The 20,873-nt window shown below is 37.5% G+C and overlaps 1 protein-coding gene across 4 annotated transcripts in view; it reads left to right on the forward strand.

Moving 5' to 3' along the window:
- Window positions 1-1,543: 1,543 nt before the first annotated feature.
- ccnt2.S (cyclin T2 S homeolog) overlaps window positions 1,544-20,873 on the forward strand; it is a 32,028-nt gene continuing 12,698 nt past the window's right edge. The window contains exons 1-10 of one of the 4 annotated variants that reach the window (XM_018237541.2): window positions 1,544-1,852; window positions 3,351-3,432; window positions 6,623-6,751; window positions 7,087-7,147; window positions 7,270-7,332; window positions 9,027-9,072; window positions 11,267-11,430; window positions 12,554-12,624; window positions 13,212-14,331; window positions 14,430-19,180. In XM_018237541.2, the coding sequence (XP_018093030.1) occupies window positions 1,692-1,852; window positions 3,351-3,432; window positions 6,623-6,751; window positions 7,087-7,147; window positions 7,270-7,332; window positions 9,027-9,072; window positions 11,267-11,430; window positions 12,554-12,624; window positions 13,212-14,331; window positions 14,430-14,497 (1,965 nt within the window). In that variant the 5' untranslated portion in view covers window positions 1,544-1,691 and the 3' untranslated portion in view covers window positions 14,498-19,180. 4 annotated transcript variants of the gene reach the window in all.

A 20,873-nucleotide genomic window follows, 5' to 3' on the forward strand; every position in this document is an offset into this window, starting at 1 on the left:
TTTGGAGGATGCAGGCTGAGGACAGATGGCTGCTGATACAAAGTAACAGTAGTCAGCCAGCTCAGCAAAGTCAGACAGATCAGCGGGAGAGCAGGGGGCTAGGCTTAGGGAACTGTCAGAAACCATTAGAAATCACGAAAAGTCTGCATATGTTTTAATTGATGTATATTGCAAAGTTGCTTGAAATTATGTTTACTTTTCAAAAAGCACAAGTTATGTTTTTGTGGAGTTCCCTTTAAACAAACAATTCAGACATCCATGGTTAACGATACATGAGGAGATTTTTGTAATTTCTTTGTCATGTTGGCTACAAGATATATACATATATTCAGAAATGGTTCCATGCCTTTGTTTACTTTTGCAAAAGACATGCTCAGTGAACGATCATTAAACAATAATTATCTGATTGTCCCATCACAACAAAAATGTTAAACCTGTCGGGACAATTTTGTCAGAATGATCTGATTGTTCTCACCCCATCAATGTAACACTTAGGGGCACATTTACTATGGGTCGAATATCGAGGGTTAATTAACCCTTAATATTCAACCATCGAAGTAAAATCCTTCGACTTCGAATATCGAAGTCGAAGAATTTACCGCATTTGGTTTGATCGAACGATTAAATCCTTCGAATCTAACGATTTGAAGGATTTTAATCCATCGATCGCACGATTTTCCTTCGATCAAAAAAAGCTTAGAAAGCTTATGGGGTAAGGTCCCCATAGGCTAACATTGGTGCTCGGTAGGTTTTAGGTGCCGAAGTAGGTAGTCAAAGTTGTTTTTTTTTAAAGAGACAGTACTTTGACTATCGAATGGTCGAACGATTTTTAGTTAAAAAAAATTTGAAATTCGAAGTTTTTTTCATTCTAATCCTTCACTCGAGCTAAGTAAACCTGCCCATATGTGGACTATTTTATAAATTCATACTAAAATCTGTTGTTTTATATAAAGAAATCTGCTCATGGATGACCATTTTAAGTACACTTGCCAATCAGATCAGAGACAGATGGCGCACAAGTAGGGTTGCCACCTGCCAGGTGATCCCAATGTTATTAATAGGGAAACAAGATAAATATATAGGTAGGCCGGTATTTTTTTCCAGAAAAGGTGGCAACCCTAAGGGAAGCATAGCACAGGCTTAAGCGACTGTATATTGAAAGAAGACAGGCTACCTTGTGGCCTGATAGTGTCCTCTTACTCAACATTTCTGCATTTGAACTGCAGCCAAGTGGGGACAGGTGCAATTCCAGCAATCATTATGCCAAAATAGTCTCGTTTCTACTTTAAAAATTGAAAATGACCAGGTTTTTTTTTTTTTCATTAAACTGCCACTTTAGGCCAAGTTCTCACACTCATACTGCCAGACTACCATTTTACCATTTTTTCATTTAGCTTATTCAACACATGAGCCCCGCCCTGCGGCCGTGCAACATACACCTTGGCTATTAGTTGTTGCACTCTTTGAGGGGCGTGTCTACGTCTGTTGCGTGAGGGAGGTAAAAGCAATGTAGCATTGCGCTGAACCCTACGAATCAGAGGTATACGTGAATAGAAGCACGGTGACGCAATGGTAGACCCGTCACGTGAGCCTCCAGACTTCCGTCTCAGTGAGTACGGCACATCCGGGGATTGTGACTCAGTGAGTACGGCACTTCCGGTGATTGTGACGCATAGGGTTCGGCTGGTGCCATGATGGCGGACTGCCGAGCGCCGGCCTCTCGCTGGTACTTCACCCGGGAACAATTGGAGAGCAGCCCTTCAAGAAAGTGCGGGATGGAGGCGGATAAGGAATTATCGTATCGTCAGCAAGCCGCCAACTTGGTCCAGGACATGGGGCAGCGGCTGAATGTGTATCCTTTTGCCGTCCGGCGTGTGAGGCCTAGTTCTGCCGGAGAAACCCTACCGGCGGGCGGGTTGGTTTGATTTGTGATTTGAGATAGGATCCATGAGCCGGGATTTGAGCAGGAAAGTGGACAGGGCTCTGAGGGTGGTTGTTGGATGTGCCCTGGTCGGGCTTAGAGTCGGAGATTCAATTAATTGTAGGTCAGGCGATCTTGAGCCTACGGCTCTTGCACTAATAGCTGCACTGAGCACCCAGGCTTTCTGGTGGGCCCTTTATATGCTGCAATTTGGCTTTTACATGTTGCAGGGTAATCTAATTGTGGGTTTCTGTGCTATATGTAATGCCCTCAGTACTGTTGTGCTTGTTGGTCACGAACAATGTGTTTTACAGTTAGGCTTGTCCCTCTGTGGGTTTAAGTTTAAAGGGGAAATAAACCCCCAAAGAGATTTTTGACTAATGTAAACAGGTGTAACTTCCAGTGTACCCGCACTATATGTATATTCACTGTATTTAAAGTTACACTATTTGTAACTGCTGTCAAAACCAGTCTCTTGTTGTTCTTTGTCCTACTAGGTCTAACCTTTGAAACATGGTAGCAGAAGACTGCTCAATAACAGTTTGCAAAAATGACTTCAGCATGGCTTCAAGGGAAATAAGCAGCAGTGCTGAACAGAACTACTACATCCAGTTACAGCCATTCATTTATCTTCAGTCTGCCTTCCCTGAGCACAAACATCTGCTACTAGTGGTGAAGGTTTTCACGTAGTATGGTGCTATAATGATAATTCTGGTATATTGGAGCTGAAGGAACCGTTGTTTACCGAAAATGATTTAAAAGGGGAAATATAATGCAGGGTTTGCGTTCATTTCTTTTCGCCTATGGAGCCTTATATAATTATACTTTAGCAAAACAGGAAAGTTGTGCTCGCCGCTAAACAATTTTAAAACATTAGCTGGGGGTGTAATGAGGGGGTGCCCAAAATGTTGTTTTCAAAGAAAAGAGGTGCTCTGAGCTCAGTACACAGATTTATAACTCTGTCCTTGTTTATGTGCGGAGGAGACATATTTTGTGTTCCCATCTGTGGAAGATTCCATGTTTGCTCTGATGAGCGCCCTCTAGCAGAGTGCCCCCAGTGGCCAGATTACTAATCTACTTGTGCTATAATTAACATGAATATTTGTATTCATATGGTTGTCTACCCCCCCCCCCCATTAAAGTCTTTGATGCTGGAATCTAAACAACACTGACTTCACTCATCCAGCTGTTGCATTCATCATCCTCCTCCTCCATGGTCTGTTGAGTGTAACAGCGAAAGAGTTCCATTTGGACATCCTTGCTCATGCTAAAGAGTCTGTGCCTTTGTCTGCCCTAGCATCTTTTGAGACGCAAATTTCCTGATATGTTCTTTTGGGCTTCACTTTGTTTGGGTATCACTATATCACATGTGCTTCTTTTCACCTTGTACTATCAGTAGTGTTATTCTGCCTTAACCATACATTTACAGATCTCAGCTGACAATAAATACCGCCATTGTTTACATGCACAGATTCTATATGCATCATTCTTTTACCAAATTCCACAGAAATGTAAGTTTTTATTTTGTTCTATTCATGTTTAGAAAACTAACATCTCATTCATTGCTGGTGATTTCTTTTTAATTAACTTTTTTACTTCCTTAAAATTGGCAGTGTTTAGCTGTCTTTAATATTGTAAAACTTGAACATTGTATTTCTAAATGTTTACAGATTTGGTTTTGCTTCCATGTCTATGCTGGAATTAGGCTTTTGTCAATAACGTTCATTTTTTACATAAAATTTAGAGCATTGGCATACAGTGATTCTGGCTGGTTTGGACATCTTGCTGATGTATGTGATAGAATTCTCAATGTTATGTCTCATTGATATCACCAACAGTTGTTTTTAGTTGTGAGTACACTATGGATTCCTAGCAGTAGGGAGTCCTGTTTTTATAACACCCAGAATCGTTGTGTGACATCTTTGTGAATTTTTCCCATTATCCTATGCTTGGGCAGTTGTCATTTCCAGCTGTGATCTCAGAACTATAGCTCAGGTACAACTTCCTGTTTGTTAAACAGGAAACAAAAGTCTTAATGAAATGCACTTGTTTTAGACTGGTACTTTATCCATAGAATTGCAAATGTCTTTTTATCGTGATTCTCATGAGGTTAAAAAGCTGGGTTGTTTCCAAAATCTGAAACAGAGCAGCCAACATTTAATGCTTGACTCATCTAAATGTACTCTGTTTTGTAAAGCAATGTACACACCCTTTGAGCTATTCCATTTTTGTTTTTTGTATTTCGGCTATTGCACAGTCAATGGCCATATCCTTTCAGTAACAAATCTATATTGGAACAAGGCATGGCCATTCTGAATCTTGGGTCATAACCAAATTTACCTGATTTTTATATAGCTATTGCTAGCTCTACTATATGGGCAAAACTCTGGACATCTGTCTGCCCACGCCAGTATATATGACATTTATATAGTTGCATAGTAAGTTAAGTTGAAAAAAAGACGTCTATCAAGTTCAACCTTTTAAGTCTATATATAACATGCCTAAATGTTAGTTGATCCAGAGGAAGGCAAAAGCCCCATTTGAAGTCTCTCTAATTTGCCTCAGAAGGGGAAAAAGTTCCTTCCTTAGTCCAAAATGGCAATAGGACTAGTCCCTGGACCAACTTGTACTATGATCTATCTTCCATAACCCTGTAATCCCTCACTTGCTTGACACCATCAACCCCTTCTTAACGCTATCTTATATTAGCCAGTACGTCAGGGAGAGAATTCCGTGTCTTCGATGCTCTCACTGTAAAAAAAAAAAAACCCTTCTGAATATTTAGCCAGAACCTCCTTTCTTCTAATCGGAATGGCCGATGACCCCCTTCCTGCAGTGAATCAATGCCCCTTTTAATACATCTCAAGGCCTTATTTGCCCTTGATGCTGCTGACTGGCATTGCTTGCTACAGCCAAGTTTATTATCTACAAGGACTCCAAGGTCCTTTTCCATGATGGATTTGCCTAGTGCAGTTCCATAAAGGGTATAAGTGGCTTGGATATTTTTACATCCCAGGTGCATGACTTTACATTTATCAACATTGAATTTAATTTGTCACTCAGCTGCCCAGATTGCCAGTTTGTCAAGATACTGTTGCAAGGGTGCCGCATTTACGTCTATAACCACTTCTGATCTGGGATGGTTTTTAATAGCTGTTGGCTTATGGTTCATGGGATTTGCTTCCATTCAGCTACTAGGGCTCTGTGCTGGACAGTCTAGTACTTCTGCTGCCATTGTGGTGAACACTTTACGTGGATCTCTTGTTTGTACATGGGATTTTTTGTACTAAAGAGATAGAGGGTTCCTAAAAGTAGGAAGTGGGGCATTTTCAACAATGCCATTGTATATTCTAAGCTTAAGGGTTGGTTTCAGTGGAACCAGAGGACCCCTGCAGCACCTTGTATAGTTAGGCACTTTTTTTTTCCCTGTTGGTTCTAACTGCTTTTAAAGGGGTTTTTCACCTTCAAAACTTTTTCAGTTCAATTGGTTTGAGACAGTTCACCAGAAATTGTGACAGTTTTTCTAATATTAAAGTATAAAGTTTCATTTTTCACCTTCTAAAGCAGCTCTGGAAGGGGATTGCCAACGGTTCTGAATTGATAAATTTAGTTGATACGTTTCTTATGTTTGTCACTGCTGATCAGAATCCCTGAGCTTCATTAAAAGCATGTCTTAGAATTCATTCAATAGTTGCTAATATTCCAAAGTCACTGCTGAGAAATGTAGCAAATTGTAACCATTCTAAAATCTCCTTAATCACTGAGCTGCCAGACTGAAACACTAGACCGGAACATTAAACTTAAATTTTGGGACAACGTTAAAAAATAAAAGATGGAAAACAATTGCCAAAAGACTGTTTATGGTGAAAAATTTGGAAGTTGAATAACCCATTTAAAGACAGCTGTTAGAATTGATACAATTTTTGCTAATATTTCAAAGTAGCCATACTTTAAATTATAGGACACATTTCCCTGAAGGCACCTTGTCAAGTGTTCCTGACAGTAGATGCTGTATCTGTATCTTAAGTTTCTTCAAAGAGGCCTGCTGTTTGCAGTGTTAGCTTTAAGTGTGCAGTGTGTACCATGGTCCCCAGTTAAAGAGACTGCTCATTTCCTTCTCAGGTCTGCAAAGAATAAAAAGTCTGTTGTTCCCTCTTTCAATGTGACCTTATTTTAATGGGGAACTAGAGGGCTGTTTAGTATGAGGAATTTATTTTTCTTGTTTTGTATTTATTGGGTAGAAGTTGATTTTGTAGAAACATCACTGTATTCAGGGTGGCAGTTATAAAAGCACCATTGGCACCATTAAAAGACATTCATATACTATTTGTACCTGAACTAGGTGATATTAGTGTTCTATCAGATAGTGTACATTGGAGCAGTGTAGTTTTACATGAAAATAATGCCAGGTTCCTTAGATTTCTGGTGATTCTTTGCCAGTGAATATGTTTTGTATCCCATATTCCTATGACTTCATGAAGCATAAAATTCTAGGTGGGGCTTCATTAAGGTGACAAATAAATGTTCAGCAGTCTTGATATCAGGCTGACTGCAAAAACAAAACAAAAAAGCAACTCAAGGAGAAAATTCTAAGAACACTGAAGATACTCCTTTTTTTTGTGGTAAATTCAGTATTTTGCAGTGTCTTCCAAGCCAGGATTAGCATAATATTTATATTCTTTTTTTTTTTTTTTTGACCAGGTAATGTCTCCTACTGCGTTGTTCCTGGCTGCCAAAGTAGAAGAACAGCCACGAAAACTTGAACATGTTATTAAAGTGGCCCATGCCTGTCTTAATCCTGTAGAGCCACAGCTGGACACAAAGAGTGAAGTAAGTACCACACCAGACAGTGCTGTATTTAAAGGGTTGTCAGTGTAATAGAAGTCAACGGATACAAGACTTCTTTGGAATTTGAGTATTGACCAGCAGAGCACTGGCTTCTGTTAGTGTTTCAGTAGTCAAAGCCAGCACTCGGTGCAGAGAATAGTAAATGATAGACGGATACTGATTTGAGTTGACATAAACAATTAGTTTCTTTATGCAGACTATTGTTTTGATTACCCCCATAATTAGTGTTAATAAATGGCAAGTAACCTTACTTTTTAAAGGTGTAACATTTAGTGCATACATGTGTTTTGGACTCAAATGGCAACTGTCTGTTTTAGGCTTACTTACAGCAAGCGCAAGAACTGGTAACACTTGAAACTATAATGTTGCAGACCTTAGGTAAGTCCAACTTCTTGTGTGTTGTTTCTTTGTAACTCAACATTTTATGTGGGATAAATATTATTTATGTCCTTTGCTGTGCACCCATGACAAATGGTTTGTGTTTTTTCCCCACCTTGTAGGTTTTGAGATCACTATCGAGCATCCACATACAGATGTCGTAAAATGTACCCAATTAGTAAGAGGTCTGTATCTTTCAGTACTACTTGTTCTTCGTGTGGAGTTAAGTTACCTAAAACAATTACTGTTAGTATCTTGTAGACTTATGTAATCTAATCTCTTTTGAGGTTTATGAATTTTTTGGTTGCTAGGGCTATTGTTGTGCAGGTATTTACCATCGTATGCCTTTATTGAGCTGTTAGGTATTGTGTTAACTTAACAAACTGTCTGTTCTTGTGGGAGAATTTATTTTTAGGCAACTTTCGAATGTACATTCATTAAGCATTTGCAAGGTTTTACAGTTATTTGTAAATGTAGTCATCTGTCTTTCTTTTTTGTACACTGGTTGTTCTGCCTTTTGAAATGTCGTAAGTCCGTTTTATTTTTTCTGGGTCGGTGGAAAAAAAACGTTGAATTCTTCACGATTTATTAAACCCCAATGCTGCTAAGGCCAAATATAAATGACCTGTTGAGGTCATGTAGAAGTCAATGGCAGATGTCCCATTTACAATTGGAAAATATCAATGGGTTTAATACAATAATCTGAAGAATTAGTGGTTTTCGGGCGATAATCCAGAAAAATCATACAATTATTGTTTTATGATTTTATTGAGTCTTTTCCCGCACCAGTTTCTTTTGAGTAAATTTATTGATAAATTTGGTAAAAATGTGCTCACAGTTTGGCTGAAGTGGATTTATAAAAATAGTGGAAATTTTCCTGATTTTAGTGAAAACTCCCATAGAGTTACTGACATAGTTACAGTAATCTCATCCATGACTTCTCCTGGACCAAATTTTGCTGGGAACAGTGACAACTCTTTTGTTTCAAAACCCAGGATTTTTGGAAGTATGGCAACCTCACTCTATTTCTAAACTGAGTTTACCATGAAAATTCAGACTGCTGTACATTTAAAGGGGTACTATAGCAAAAATTTAAATTTTATATAAGCTTCAGTATACTGAAACAAGAAACTTTCTAAATACAATCAATTAGAAATTCTGCATGGTTTCTGAAATAATCAGTCTTATCTTCACACTTCCTCTCTCGGCATCTGTGTCTCTTCATTCTCTCTTCATGCAGGAGAGTTGGCTGTCAGATATTCTTTCAGTTCGATTCTTTATATCTTTTAGGGGGGCTCCTTTTGCCTAGAAGATGTATTAGAGCTCACTCTATTAAAATCCCCAGACATCATGTCTCTACATGCCTTTTGTGCAAATGGCAGTTATTTTGTTAGATTTTGTTTGTTATGGAATCTGCTATTTGAGTTAGCTCAAATTCATCTGCTAGGAAAGGAAGCCCCCTCCCCCCCCCCGATCTGGGATCTGGTCAACTGACACCCAACTGCTGCATGAAGATAGAATAAAGAGAAACAGAGAGAGGAATAGTGACGATAATTTAATAATTTCAGAAACCATGTAGAAATTTTAATTGATTATATTTTGAAAGTTATTATTTCAGCATGATGAAGCTTATATTAAATTTTCATTTTCACGATAGTTCCCCTTTAGAAAATCGTTTTTCAAACGGTTTTCCAGTAAAATAATGTCCTGGAGAACACCTAAATGTGTTTACTTTAATCATGTCAGAATAATTTTAAGTTTCCTTTTGATTCAGATTAGATTTGTTTCCAGACTTAAGTGCATTGATATTGCATAAATGTTCTCCAAGTAAATAACTAATATCCTTTTTCTTTCCTCCCTCTCCCCCTTGTTTTTACAGCAAGCAAGGATTTGGCCCAGACATCCTATTTCATGGCTACCAACAGGTGGTTATCCTGAACCTTTGTTGCACTGTCATAGCACACTATAGTTTTCTTTACTGCAGGGTCCCCTGCCTGTGTCTTACTAGCCTTGGTACATAGGGTGGGCTAGGCTATTTCCAGTGGCCTGGTCTCTCTCCTGTGTGTAATGTGCTGTATTGGAGAAGGGCCTTTGACACAAAGGGGTGGAATGCATAATAAGAAATGTAGTGTTGCTTTCTGATCAGTTTCTTGATTCTGAGTGCATAGAACTAAATCTGGTAGCCCCGAATAGCATCTAAAGAACTAAACTTACCCTAGAGCATCTTGGTAAGTATAAAGATACTTTAAGAACTTTATAGTATTGCATATCAAAAACAAGCTTAACATATTACTTTCTCAAGATGCATTATAGTTTTGTATTGGCATTTAAAAACATTTTAGTCTTTTCAAACCAACTATGCAAGAAAGATGAACAATTCATTTCTAATTCATCTTGCACATATTTCACAATTCCATTTTAAAGGACTCAGAATCTAGATTCAGTGTAGGATCTATTCTCCAATATTCTCCAATGTTTCCTCTACCACGTCTCTTTTCTAAGTTGTGCTTTTTTTCTTTAAACTTTTGATTTTTATTTTCTGTAATTTGTGCATTTTTTTGTTTTTCCTTTTGAAATTCACTTTCAGAATTTTTAAAGGGATTTGTAAGCAATGAAATCTCCATTAAAGATGGCATGATTAAAATAACTTTAAGGACTGTGAATACAGCTACTTTTTATCAGTGCTGGTCACTTCTTGTAATTATCAGAAAACACTTGTTATAGAACATAAAAATTGGCCAGATTTTTTCCCTTGAAATATGTAGTCATAGAATTTGATTTAGTTGGTTTGAAATTTGTCAATTTTGTTTATATTGCTTTTTGAACATTCTTTCCCATATCTTCCAATATACAATGGCTTATCTGTAAGATTATTTGTTTCTTTGTGTAGTCTCCGGCATATTTAGTCTCTCAGCACCTGCTGTGTTTAATCTGCAATTATATTTGCAAGCTGCTGTGGTGCAGAATTCTTTGTAGCGTTGTTAGCGAGAAAACCAAGTAGGTTGTAGTTGGGGATATGTTTTAGTGTGGCAACTTTATCTTTTCCAGAGTGCATAAAAGTATTTTGCAGAGCAAGTTTTATGTGGGTTTGGAAGCTGTAATTGTTGTCTATTGAGAGTAGGGATGTGCCGAATCCCCTGAATCCTTTGTGAAAGATTCGGTCAAATACCGAATCGAACCCAAATACTAATTTGCATATGCAAACTAGGGACAGGAAAGGAAAACGTGAGAATTTTTTTTTACTTTCTTGTTTTGAGACAGTCATGTGATTTCCCTCCCCTAATTTACATATGCAAATTAAGATTTGGATTTGGTTCAGCCAGGCACAAGGATTTGGCTGAATCCGAATCCTGCTGAAAAAGGCTGAGTCCTGGGTTCGGTGCATCCCTAATTGAGAGGTATCTCCAACTACAACAGTTGTATGAAGTAGCCTATAGATTTCTCCCATAAAACAAGAAGTTATTCAGTTTGCTAAGGATTTAGGTATATATGTGACATTCATTTTTGAAATATAATATAATACCTAGCCAATTTGTGTGAATTTACTCACTTGCCCAGTTGGTACCAAGCAGATTGATAGCACTGACTGAGTTACCTTGTAATGCAACTGCATGCCCCTTTTTGTATCTCGTAAAGTTCATTGTTAGAAGGGCATTTAGGGGCGGTATCATTAAAGTATATGCCACTGTTACATTGACATATGTATCAGTTTACGTATCGCAAGAACTTCAAATCTGTTCTTTCTTTCAGCAGGTTAGGAGAATTCCTCATCGTTTCAGTGTCTGTTATAGCAAGACTCAGTAGGAAGTATTGTGATCAAATTAAACCATCTCGCAAACTGTTCACAAACCGCACATTCAGGATTGTATACCTTAAGATCTGGACATTTTTACATACACATATATTAGTGTATGGTCATGCCATGGTCCATATATTTTATTGGTACTGCTCTCAGCCAATGGTTTAGTTAGTATAATTTTTTTTATTCAGACGTAAGAGGATACCTTTTTCATATACTGACTTTCGATCCAGTAGAAGTCTTAAAATCTGCATGGCTACATATTTGTCCTTAAGTAACTGTTATCTAATGTGGGGTTTTGTTTTAATTCTTTTTAACAGTCTGCATCTCACTACATTCTGCCTTCAACACAAGCCAACAGTAATTGCATGTGTATGCATTCACCTGGCGTGCAAGTGGTCCAACTGGGAGATCCCAGTTTCAACAGATGGAAAACACTGGTGGGAATATGTGGACCAGACTGTTACATTAGAGCTTCTGGATGGTAAGTTGTGAAATAATAGATAATCACTGGGACAATGTCTGTTAGATGAGATTCCTGTAAGCTAAATCAATCTAATGAAAATTGCATTGATTACATCTGCTTTTAGTACACTGTATACAGCTTGAGAAATACACTAAACAAATCAGTGTTACAGGTATGGGATCCGTTATCTGAAAACCCATTTACCAGAAAGCTCAATAATGGAAAGGCCATCTCCCATTGACTCCATTTTATACAAATATTCCAAGTTTTTAAAAATGATTTATTTTTTTAGCCTAATTGGTTTATTTAATATTTACATGATTTTCTAGTAGACTTAAGCTATAAACATCCTAATTATGGAAAAACCTGTTATCCGGAAAACCCCAAGTTCCAAGCATTCTGGAACCTGTACTACATTTCAGAAATAATTTTAATTGTCTGGCTTTAAACGGTTTGTTTACCTTTGAATTAATTTTGATTTTGATGTAGAGAGTGATATTGTGATGCAATTTGAAATATGTTTTCGTCTTTTATTATTTGTGGTATTTGAGTTATTTAGGTTTTTATTCAGCTGCTCTCCATATTGCAAATTCAGTAAGCTGGTGGCTAGAGACCTAATTACCCTAGCAACTATGCATTGATTTCAATAATAGACTGGAATATGAATAGAAAAGGGCATGAATAGAACGATGAGTAATAAAAAAAGTAGCAATAACCTTACAGAGCATTTGTTTTTAGATGGGGGTGCGTGACCCCCATTTTAAAACTGGAAATAGTCAGATGAAGAAGGCAAATAATTAAAAAAAACTATAAAATAAACAATGAAGATCAAATGAAAAGTTGCTTAGAACTGACCATTCTCTAACATATTTAAGCAATGCTTGAACAGCTGCAATTTACTTAGACCAGGCCTCAAGCACTTACAATTGCATGGGTATGTAATGGTATGCTATGTAGTTATGTAAATTCTTCTGGGGTTTAGATAAATATTGCTTTGACTGTCTTTGGTAACGGAACACCAGTGTTGACTCTAAATTCCATTTGGCATGGGAGTCATGCAGATTATAGAGGCTGTAATGTTTGTGATATGAAGTTTTGTGTTTTCATCTGCACATAACATTTCTTGTATTTTTCTTTGCAGAGTTAACACATGAATTTTTGCAAATATTGGAAAAAACTCCTAGTAGATTAAAGAGGATTCGAAACTGGAGGGTAAAGAGAAACCACTATGACAAAACACAATCATTCTCAATTTTTTTTCTGGCATACACTGATCGATGCAGTTTTTGAGCACTCAAACCTAATTGCACTAATAGGCTTATGAGCTTCTTGTTATAGTCTACATTATTAACATTTACTTACTGCTGGCATGTTATTTATGTTCTTTAAAATTAATGTAAATCATTCACATCAGTCCCTGTGCAATCAGTACCCCTACCCGAACAATGGTTACATTTTTTAGTAACCATTTAGCCTCTATGTATTTGGGAGTTTAGAAGGAGACCCACACAGTGAAGGTGACAACCTACAAACTGTGCACATAGTGGCTGGACCCCAGCACATTGGGACACCAGTTACATTGGATATTAGTCCCACTTAATTTTCATATTCCCCAGCATATCATTAATCTCAAGTGAAGGTTCCCTTAAAGTAATCAAAGAAATACTGTAGCACATTAGGGGTTATTTGGGATTCACACCATTTATATGTTTCCATCCTCAATAGTGTGATTCATTTAAGCTGCTAGAAAATCCTGTGGGTGTTGGCATTCATTTAAGACTTTTTTTTTTTTTTTTTAGGCAAACCAGGCTGCCAGGAAACCAAAATCAGATGGCCAGCTTGATAATTCTCTCCTTAGTTCATCCCTGGAGCAGAATTCCATTTTAGTGGATCCGGTAACTGCAAGCTTTCCCAAGGCATCCACTTCATTTCCAGCTCCAGTAGCTTTGAACTCAGGGAACCAGCCTCTCCAGACAAGTCACAATCCCGAGGAAATGGCACTACTGACTTCTACAATGCCAAGTACATCTTATAATATGGGGTCTCACCATGAATGGCCTCAACATCAAGAACAACATAGGACTGACCAAATTTATAGCCAGAAACCAGAAGGTGTCCTTCAAGTTCCACAGTACTTTCAGCAAGGGGCTGCTGTACAGCTTCACTCTGGGCTACATCATAGGTCTGACAAAGGCTCTGAACATTCTACTGTTAAATCAGAACATGCTCATAAATCCAGCAGTGGCAAGCACCACGGACAGGTCTATGCTCCGTCACTGGCTATATCACACAAAATGTCATTGGACAAGTATAGGGAGAAACGGAAGCTTGAAACTGTTGAACTTGATTCAAGGGACCAATATCCTCCAGGCCACGAGCAGTACAAAAAGCACAGCCAAACAGTTGCAAGTGGTTCTGTTACATCTCCTATTAAAATGAAAATTCCTCTTGCAAATGAAAAGACTGAAAAACACTCCTCTGATAAAAAGGATAAAACTGGTTCTCTGAAATTGCGGATACCTATTCCTCCAACAGAAAGAGGTGCAAGCAAAGAGGAGTTGAAAATGAAAATAAAAGTATCTTCAGCAGACAGACACAGCTCGTCCGATGAGGGCAGCGGGAAGAGCAAACACTCAAGTCCGCACTTGAGCAAGGAACACAAAGAGAGGCACAAAGAGCATTCTTCCAACAGACACCACAGTAGCGGCCACAAGCATTCCCATTTACATAACTTTGGCAGTGGGAGTAACAATAGTAGCAATAAGCTTAGCATGGATGGATTGCAACCAACCGTTTTGAGGAGTCCTGTTGCCCTGCCTAGTGATGGCGGCAGCTCCAGCTCTTCAAGAAAGAGGCCGCATTCCAATGATGCCTCATACAACCACCACTCCAAAATGAGCAAAAGTTCCAAAACTTCAGGTAGTTCTACTAGTTCTTCCTCTGTTAAGCAGTATATATCCTCTCACAACTCTATTCTTAACCATCCCTTACCCCCTCCTCCCCCTGTCACATACCAGGTGGGCTACGGGCATCTCAGCACCCTCGTGAAACTGGACAAGAAGCCAGTGGAGAGCAACGGCCCTGATGCCAGTCACGAGTACGGTGCAAACAGCCAGCATATGGACTACAAAGATACATTCGACATGCTGGATTCCCTGTTAAGTGCTCAAGGAATGAACATGTGATTTAGCTATTTAGATTTATGATAGAGGAGCCCCCTCCTTTTTTTTTCATAAATTTTTTTTTTTTTAATTTAATAAATGTTAGTACAGGAACTTCCTGATTTAACATTGGTAACGTCTGTTGCCGCAGATTTAATACAGTTAATTTAAGTGCTGCTTTGACCCTTCGATCTGAAAAGAAGTGGTTCTAGTAAAAATGTCTTTATCTCCACATATGATAGTATTATAAATACTGTAATCGCATGAACGGTGCAAAAAACAAAAACAAAAAAAAACTCAGTATTTCAAAGATTATATGAACATTGGAATGGGTGGCTGCATCCAGGCCTATAGAATACTTCGAACATAACTTATTTATGATTTTCATTAGTGTGGCCAACATTTCTTTGTTGCTTAGATTTTTGAGCGAGTGCACATTTTTTTTCCTTTTTGTATATTTAAAGTGTATGTATGATATGCATGTCAGAGATAAAGGGATGGAAACAGACTACACAGGCAACTGTTTACAAGGGAGTGGAGAATAAATGTACATACATTCTTGTATGTTTAGTTATAACCTTACAATACTCAGGTTTGGAGCTGCTCGAAGAAAAAAACAAATAGATAAACTTTTATTTTGTCAAGTTAATCTGTTCTAAGCATTTATGGCTTTGTCGTATTTCATAATGTCCTTGCAATGCAAAAACTGGCCTGCCAACTGTTCTTACTGGCCTTTGTGGCATTGGAATAGTAAAATCAGTATGGGCAAGCACAGGCCCTACAGACTGAGACTAAAACTACCAGCCTTTGACTGTCGGGGTGCTGTGAGTTGCAGGTCAACATCACCCAACGGGCCTGCATTTACCCATATCTAGGCTTATTGAACAGGAAACCACTACAGAGGGCAGTTAACCCCTTGGGCACACTAACATCCCAACTGGTTAATACCACAAAGCCAGCTTTTTCCACCCATTACTGAGAAAGGCAATTGACGGTTGCCTCCATTTAACCTAATGACTGCATCTGGCATGTGGTTAAGCCTTGGGATTGTGAAGGATAAGCAGAACTAAAATAAAAAGACAAATAAAAAAAAAAATAAAGTTTACATAATCTTTTGCTGTGAAGTGCATTTAAGTGTTTATTGGCTTGATGCAGTAATATAGACACAGAGTTGCTACTTAATAATGGTAATGTAGATTAATGTAATTAAAGCATTTAAATTTATAGAAAAAAGTGAAAAAATGTTAGTGAGCTATTAAGTTCTCTTCTTGTGTTTCTTTTGTTTTAATATAAATCTATATATAAATATATAAATACATATATACACACCAGAAATTATTTTTAATAGCTTACAGGGATCATTGTTTTCTTATTAGATCTTCAAACTACATGTTGCTCTGAATTTGGAGAATGGATGTGGTTCATTTCTTTCCAAATCAATGCAGTCTTCAGTGATAGTTTATTGAAACCCCCAGTGCTCCTGCTATTCCAACAATAAACGAGTTATCACGGACATGCATTGTACTTATGATTTTAGGATTTTTTTAATGTCACCAGTGAAACCACTTCATTTTAACTGTTCTGCTAGTGTCATTTTGCTTGTATATAGTATGTGCAGTCCTTTGTTTAACATGACTAGCATTTTATATTAAAGGCTTTTACTGTATTTGAACTTCGCATTCGTATTTACCATAAGTCTAATCATACTTATTGTAAATGTAATCAATGCCGAGATTAGATTGTTTAAAATAAAAAAAGTTTTATTTTTTTATGGAATAATTTGTATATGAAACGTGTGCCCTCCACAAGTCTTAAGGTGCTTTTGGAAAACTGGAACTGTAGATATAATATAAATATTGTGTTGTGCACGATTGAATAGGTGCAGAGACTGCCGAAATTTGGGTACAGTGTAAGTTGACACTCTGTTGTAGTACATACAGAGGAACCAAGCTTTGGGGCAGTTATCTCTATAGACATTCTAATGTGATTGATCATTGTTTTCATTGCAAATCCTGCACACGTGACTAGTAACTTGTGTATGTATATGAGTAGTGAAAAGGTTAGGTGCTACCCATTGGTTTCGTTCAAGGTGTTTGCTCTAAACTAGATATGTCCAATCAGACCTTTCAGATGAATGCAGACTTTCAAGTGAGCAGGAGGGCATCAGGTTCAGTCCTAAACTTTTCATTGTCCTTCATTTTTCTTGTAGTTTTTGTTTATTTGCTGTCCTTTTCTACCTTTCCAGCTTTCTCGTGAGGGTGTCTGTCCCCGGCAGCCAAAAAGCTGTTATTCTCTGAGGCTTCAGGCCAACTTCTGTTCATCTTCCAGTCTCCTGTTATAACCCTTGCCTGGTTTGCTAGAGTAAATTGGATGCTAGCAACCACATTACTGCTGAACTTCCAAACAGAATCACTGTCTTCATCAAGTTAATTTGAAGGTTCAGTGCCTCTTTAACTAGGTTTATTTAAATTTTTTCAACTATAGCGTGCATATAGCATTCATCTCCCAGTTGTAGTTTGTAGGTACTGCAGATCTACACTTCCTTCTGCGTCCCAAAGCCACAGATTGTTGATAGTGGTGTTGTAGTTGAATAGAAGAAATTTGTTGCTGTGGAATGTGCTAGTGTGATGTACAGGAACCAAGCATTTTAGCTTAATTTCCCAAAGATTGTATTTATTTATAATGTGGCTTATACAGACCACTGGCAGCATTCTTCTGTATGTGGAGCTGCAACCCTTAAGCATCTGACTTAGAGGCACTTTTTATTTCAAATTAATTTGAGTGTTTTTACAAACTCCCATAAATTCGAAATTCGACCAATCGAAATTTAATAAAATTATTTCTTTTTCAAACTCTGATCGATTAAATCATCTCAAAAACTCGAATCGAATTCGATTTGATTTTTAAAAACTCGATTCGAGTTTTTCTTAAAAAAAAACAAAAACTTGAATGTCAGGAAGGCAAACAACTCAAAATTGATCCCTGGACTTCTCCCATTGACTTAAACAGCAATTTGGCAGATTTTAGGTGGTGAATAGTTGAAATCAAGTTCGTAAGGGCCAGAGTATGATAAATCTTGAAAATCTAATTCAAATTTGTTTAAAAAACGAATCGAATTTGAGTAGCTATTCTAATTTTACAGTTTGGACCATAAAAAATTTCGACCCTTGATAAATTTGCCTCTTAGTGTGTGTGCATGGAACATCCAAGTAGCATTTCTACTTGTTAAAAGAAGTTTTGTAGAAAAGCATAAATGATGATCAGTGATGTACAGACCAGAAATGAACGGTGTGAGCTGTTGGTGTTACTAGTCCTACAAACACTTGGGGTTGTAGTATTCCTGCTTTAGGGAGCAGCAAATAAACGAGGGTGCTCCATTCTAGGCATATAGGTATGGATATATATATATTGCTTCAGCTAAATGGGGCAATATTGTAGATTAGTGTAGTAGAATAATGTCTAGAATGAACTATGCACCATTTTTACTATCATAATGTTTGGCCTGTATGTGTAGTGTCAGGATGGGGGGGCCCAAGTCTGCTGCTTCAGGGCCCCCACACAGCACTGGCACAAAGCCCCTACGACCCCACATAACTTTTTCTGCTTGTGGTCCTAGCCAGTTAGGGAGGCCAGCCTTTGTGCAGGGATGGGGCCAGGGCCCACTGAGTTTTTTTTTTCCCTGATGTCCTGTTGACCAAGTCCGACCCTCTATATGACAATAAATGAGCAGAAGCCCTTATTGTATATTTTCCCTTAAGGAAATAACACCTGTGATGCTATAAGTAACCTGCTACCCGTCATTAACGTATATGCTGCTCACTCCTGCAAGTGCTTGTCAGTAATAGCAGCAACTATCAGGCAATATAGAGAAGCACATTCGGTCTGAAATAACCCTTAGGGTAATGACATTTTGCTGCCGTGATAATTCAAGACATCTTTTGTTTCCTTTCCACTAGCTAATATTTAAATAACTGATGGTGAAACATACTCGGCATGAAGTTGTCCGAAGTTTACTTGCGAGGAAACTTTGGGCGGCTTTGAAAAGCAAACACATGTTGAATGTTAGCCGTAGGAAAGAGACCAGATACATCTTATCACCAATGGTAGCGAAGATTTATTGCCTACGACAAAATTTGCCATGTGACTATACAACGCTAGCACAACAATAGAATTAGTTCATGCCAAAAAGGACTTTCAGTAAGGCTGAAGGTGCTGCTGTTTGTCTATGCGCAATCATCTGAAAGGGGAACGCCAACCAAAAACACCTTTGCCTAATTAAATTATAATTCTAAGCAGCTTTCCCTGTAAAACTGACTTCTGAATAATTCTCGTGTTGGGGATCCGTTTTGCCTGTTTTACTGACAAAATTGCTAAGAAATGGAGCATTGGTAAAATCCTCAGCCCCACTGGGTGTCTGTATTAGTTTAGGTTGTTATATATCAACAAATCCACCACCACCGCCAATAACATGGATACACACACAAATGCGTGTGTTTATAGTTTGGGATCTTGCTGTTGTCTAAAGCCCTGCTTTCTGGAAGCTTGATGTCATTGCAATTTTAAATTGTATTCATTTTTTTTTCTCTTTAATAAATATTTTTCATAAATCACTGGTGAAATCACATTATTGCAGTTTGCTATTTTGCTAAACAATGCAACAGTTTAGAGAACTTCTTGTTGTATCTGTAAGGCACTTCTCAATATCATATAAATATTACAAAATATTTATATATCTATATATAGATATATATATATAGATAGAATGTTGTACCAGTCATGTATGTGTGTGTTTCCATAGTTTACCAGAACCCATTCTATTGCTTATTAATTCAAATCCATGTAGTAACAGTTTTTGTTCCTCGTGATGCATTTTCAGTTCTCCAAATCTCTTAATTGGTTTGTTCACCTTTGAATTAACTTTTAGTATGATGTATAGACTGATATTCTGAGACAATTTGCACAAATGCATGTCCAATACAGAATGGCTTTGCCATTTTCTGTACAGGGTATGCATCCAATTTCATTAGGCAAAGTATAGAATAGTGTGGTGCTCAGAACATCGTACCCCGGATGGTTAATTTTTATTTAAAATGCTGAGCACCAACTGGGGTACTGGAGGTGGCTAACAAATTCTCTCCCCCCCCCCCCCCATTATTTTAACATTACATCTCCTATCATAATAATTTTGGAGCCGTTAATAAATGTACAATATCATGGGGGTAGATGCTTCAGTTCTTTTGTGCTGTTTATAATTGCAAATGAATAGTTAACTGCAATAATTTAGGCTTCTTTCCTTGTACAGCTTTAGAAGTAGTTTTTGTCCATGAAATGTTTGTTTTACGTGATGCAGACAGTGATATTGCAAGACAAATTTGCAATTGGGCTTTAATCCTTAATGGAATTGTTCAGTGTAAAAATAAAAACTGGGTTAATAGGCTGTGTAAAATAAATATTTTTATAATATAGTTAGTTAAAAATGTAATGTATAAAGTCTGGAGTGACTGGATGTCTAACATAATAGCCAGAACTATACTTCCTGCTTTGCAACTTTCTTGTTTTTCACTGATTGGAGACTTTAGTGGCTGTCATAGCTGTTTGCATTTGAATCTGAGCTGCATGCTAAGGATAAATTGCAAACTCACTGAACAACAGTGTCCCATGTGGTCCCCCTTAAAGTCATTGACTAACTCAGAATTAGAGAGCTGAAAACAGGAAGTAGTGTTCTGTTATATTAGACATCGTCACTCCAGCCTACATTTTTGGCTAACTAACTATATTAGAGATTTTTTTATTTGGTACAGCTTATCTATTTACCCAGTTTTTATTTTTACACTGAACAATTCCTTTAAAGGATAAATAAACATAAAAACTGAATGTAAAGTTTCTCAGAGTGCTCTTCTAAGCACTTTTGCAATTTACATTATTTTTTCAGTTTAGAGGTATTTAAAGAAAAACTATACCCCCAAAATGAATACTTGAGCAAAAGATAGTTTAGATCAAATTAAGTGGCATATTAAAGAATCTTATCAAACATATATTTATGTAAATATTGCACTTTTAGGTCTCTTGCCTTGAACCACCATTTTGTTATGGTCTGTGTGCTACCTCAGAGATCACCTGACCAGAAATACTACAACTCTTAACTGTAAGAGAAAGAAAAAAACAGAACTCTGTCTGTTAATTGGTTCATGTGACCTAACAAGTATAGTTTGTTTGGCATGTTTGAGTGCACTGTGAATCATATGATCCCAGGGGCGGCCCTTGTTTTTTAAAATGGCCGTTTTCTATTTAGGATTACCC

Source organism: Xenopus laevis, chromosome 9_10S (assembly GCF_017654675.1).
Source record: "Xenopus laevis strain J_2021 chromosome 9_10S, Xenopus_laevis_v10.1, whole genome shotgun sequence".
In the NCBI taxonomy this organism is placed as follows: domain Eukaryota; kingdom Metazoa; phylum Chordata; class Amphibia; order Anura; family Pipidae; genus Xenopus; species Xenopus laevis.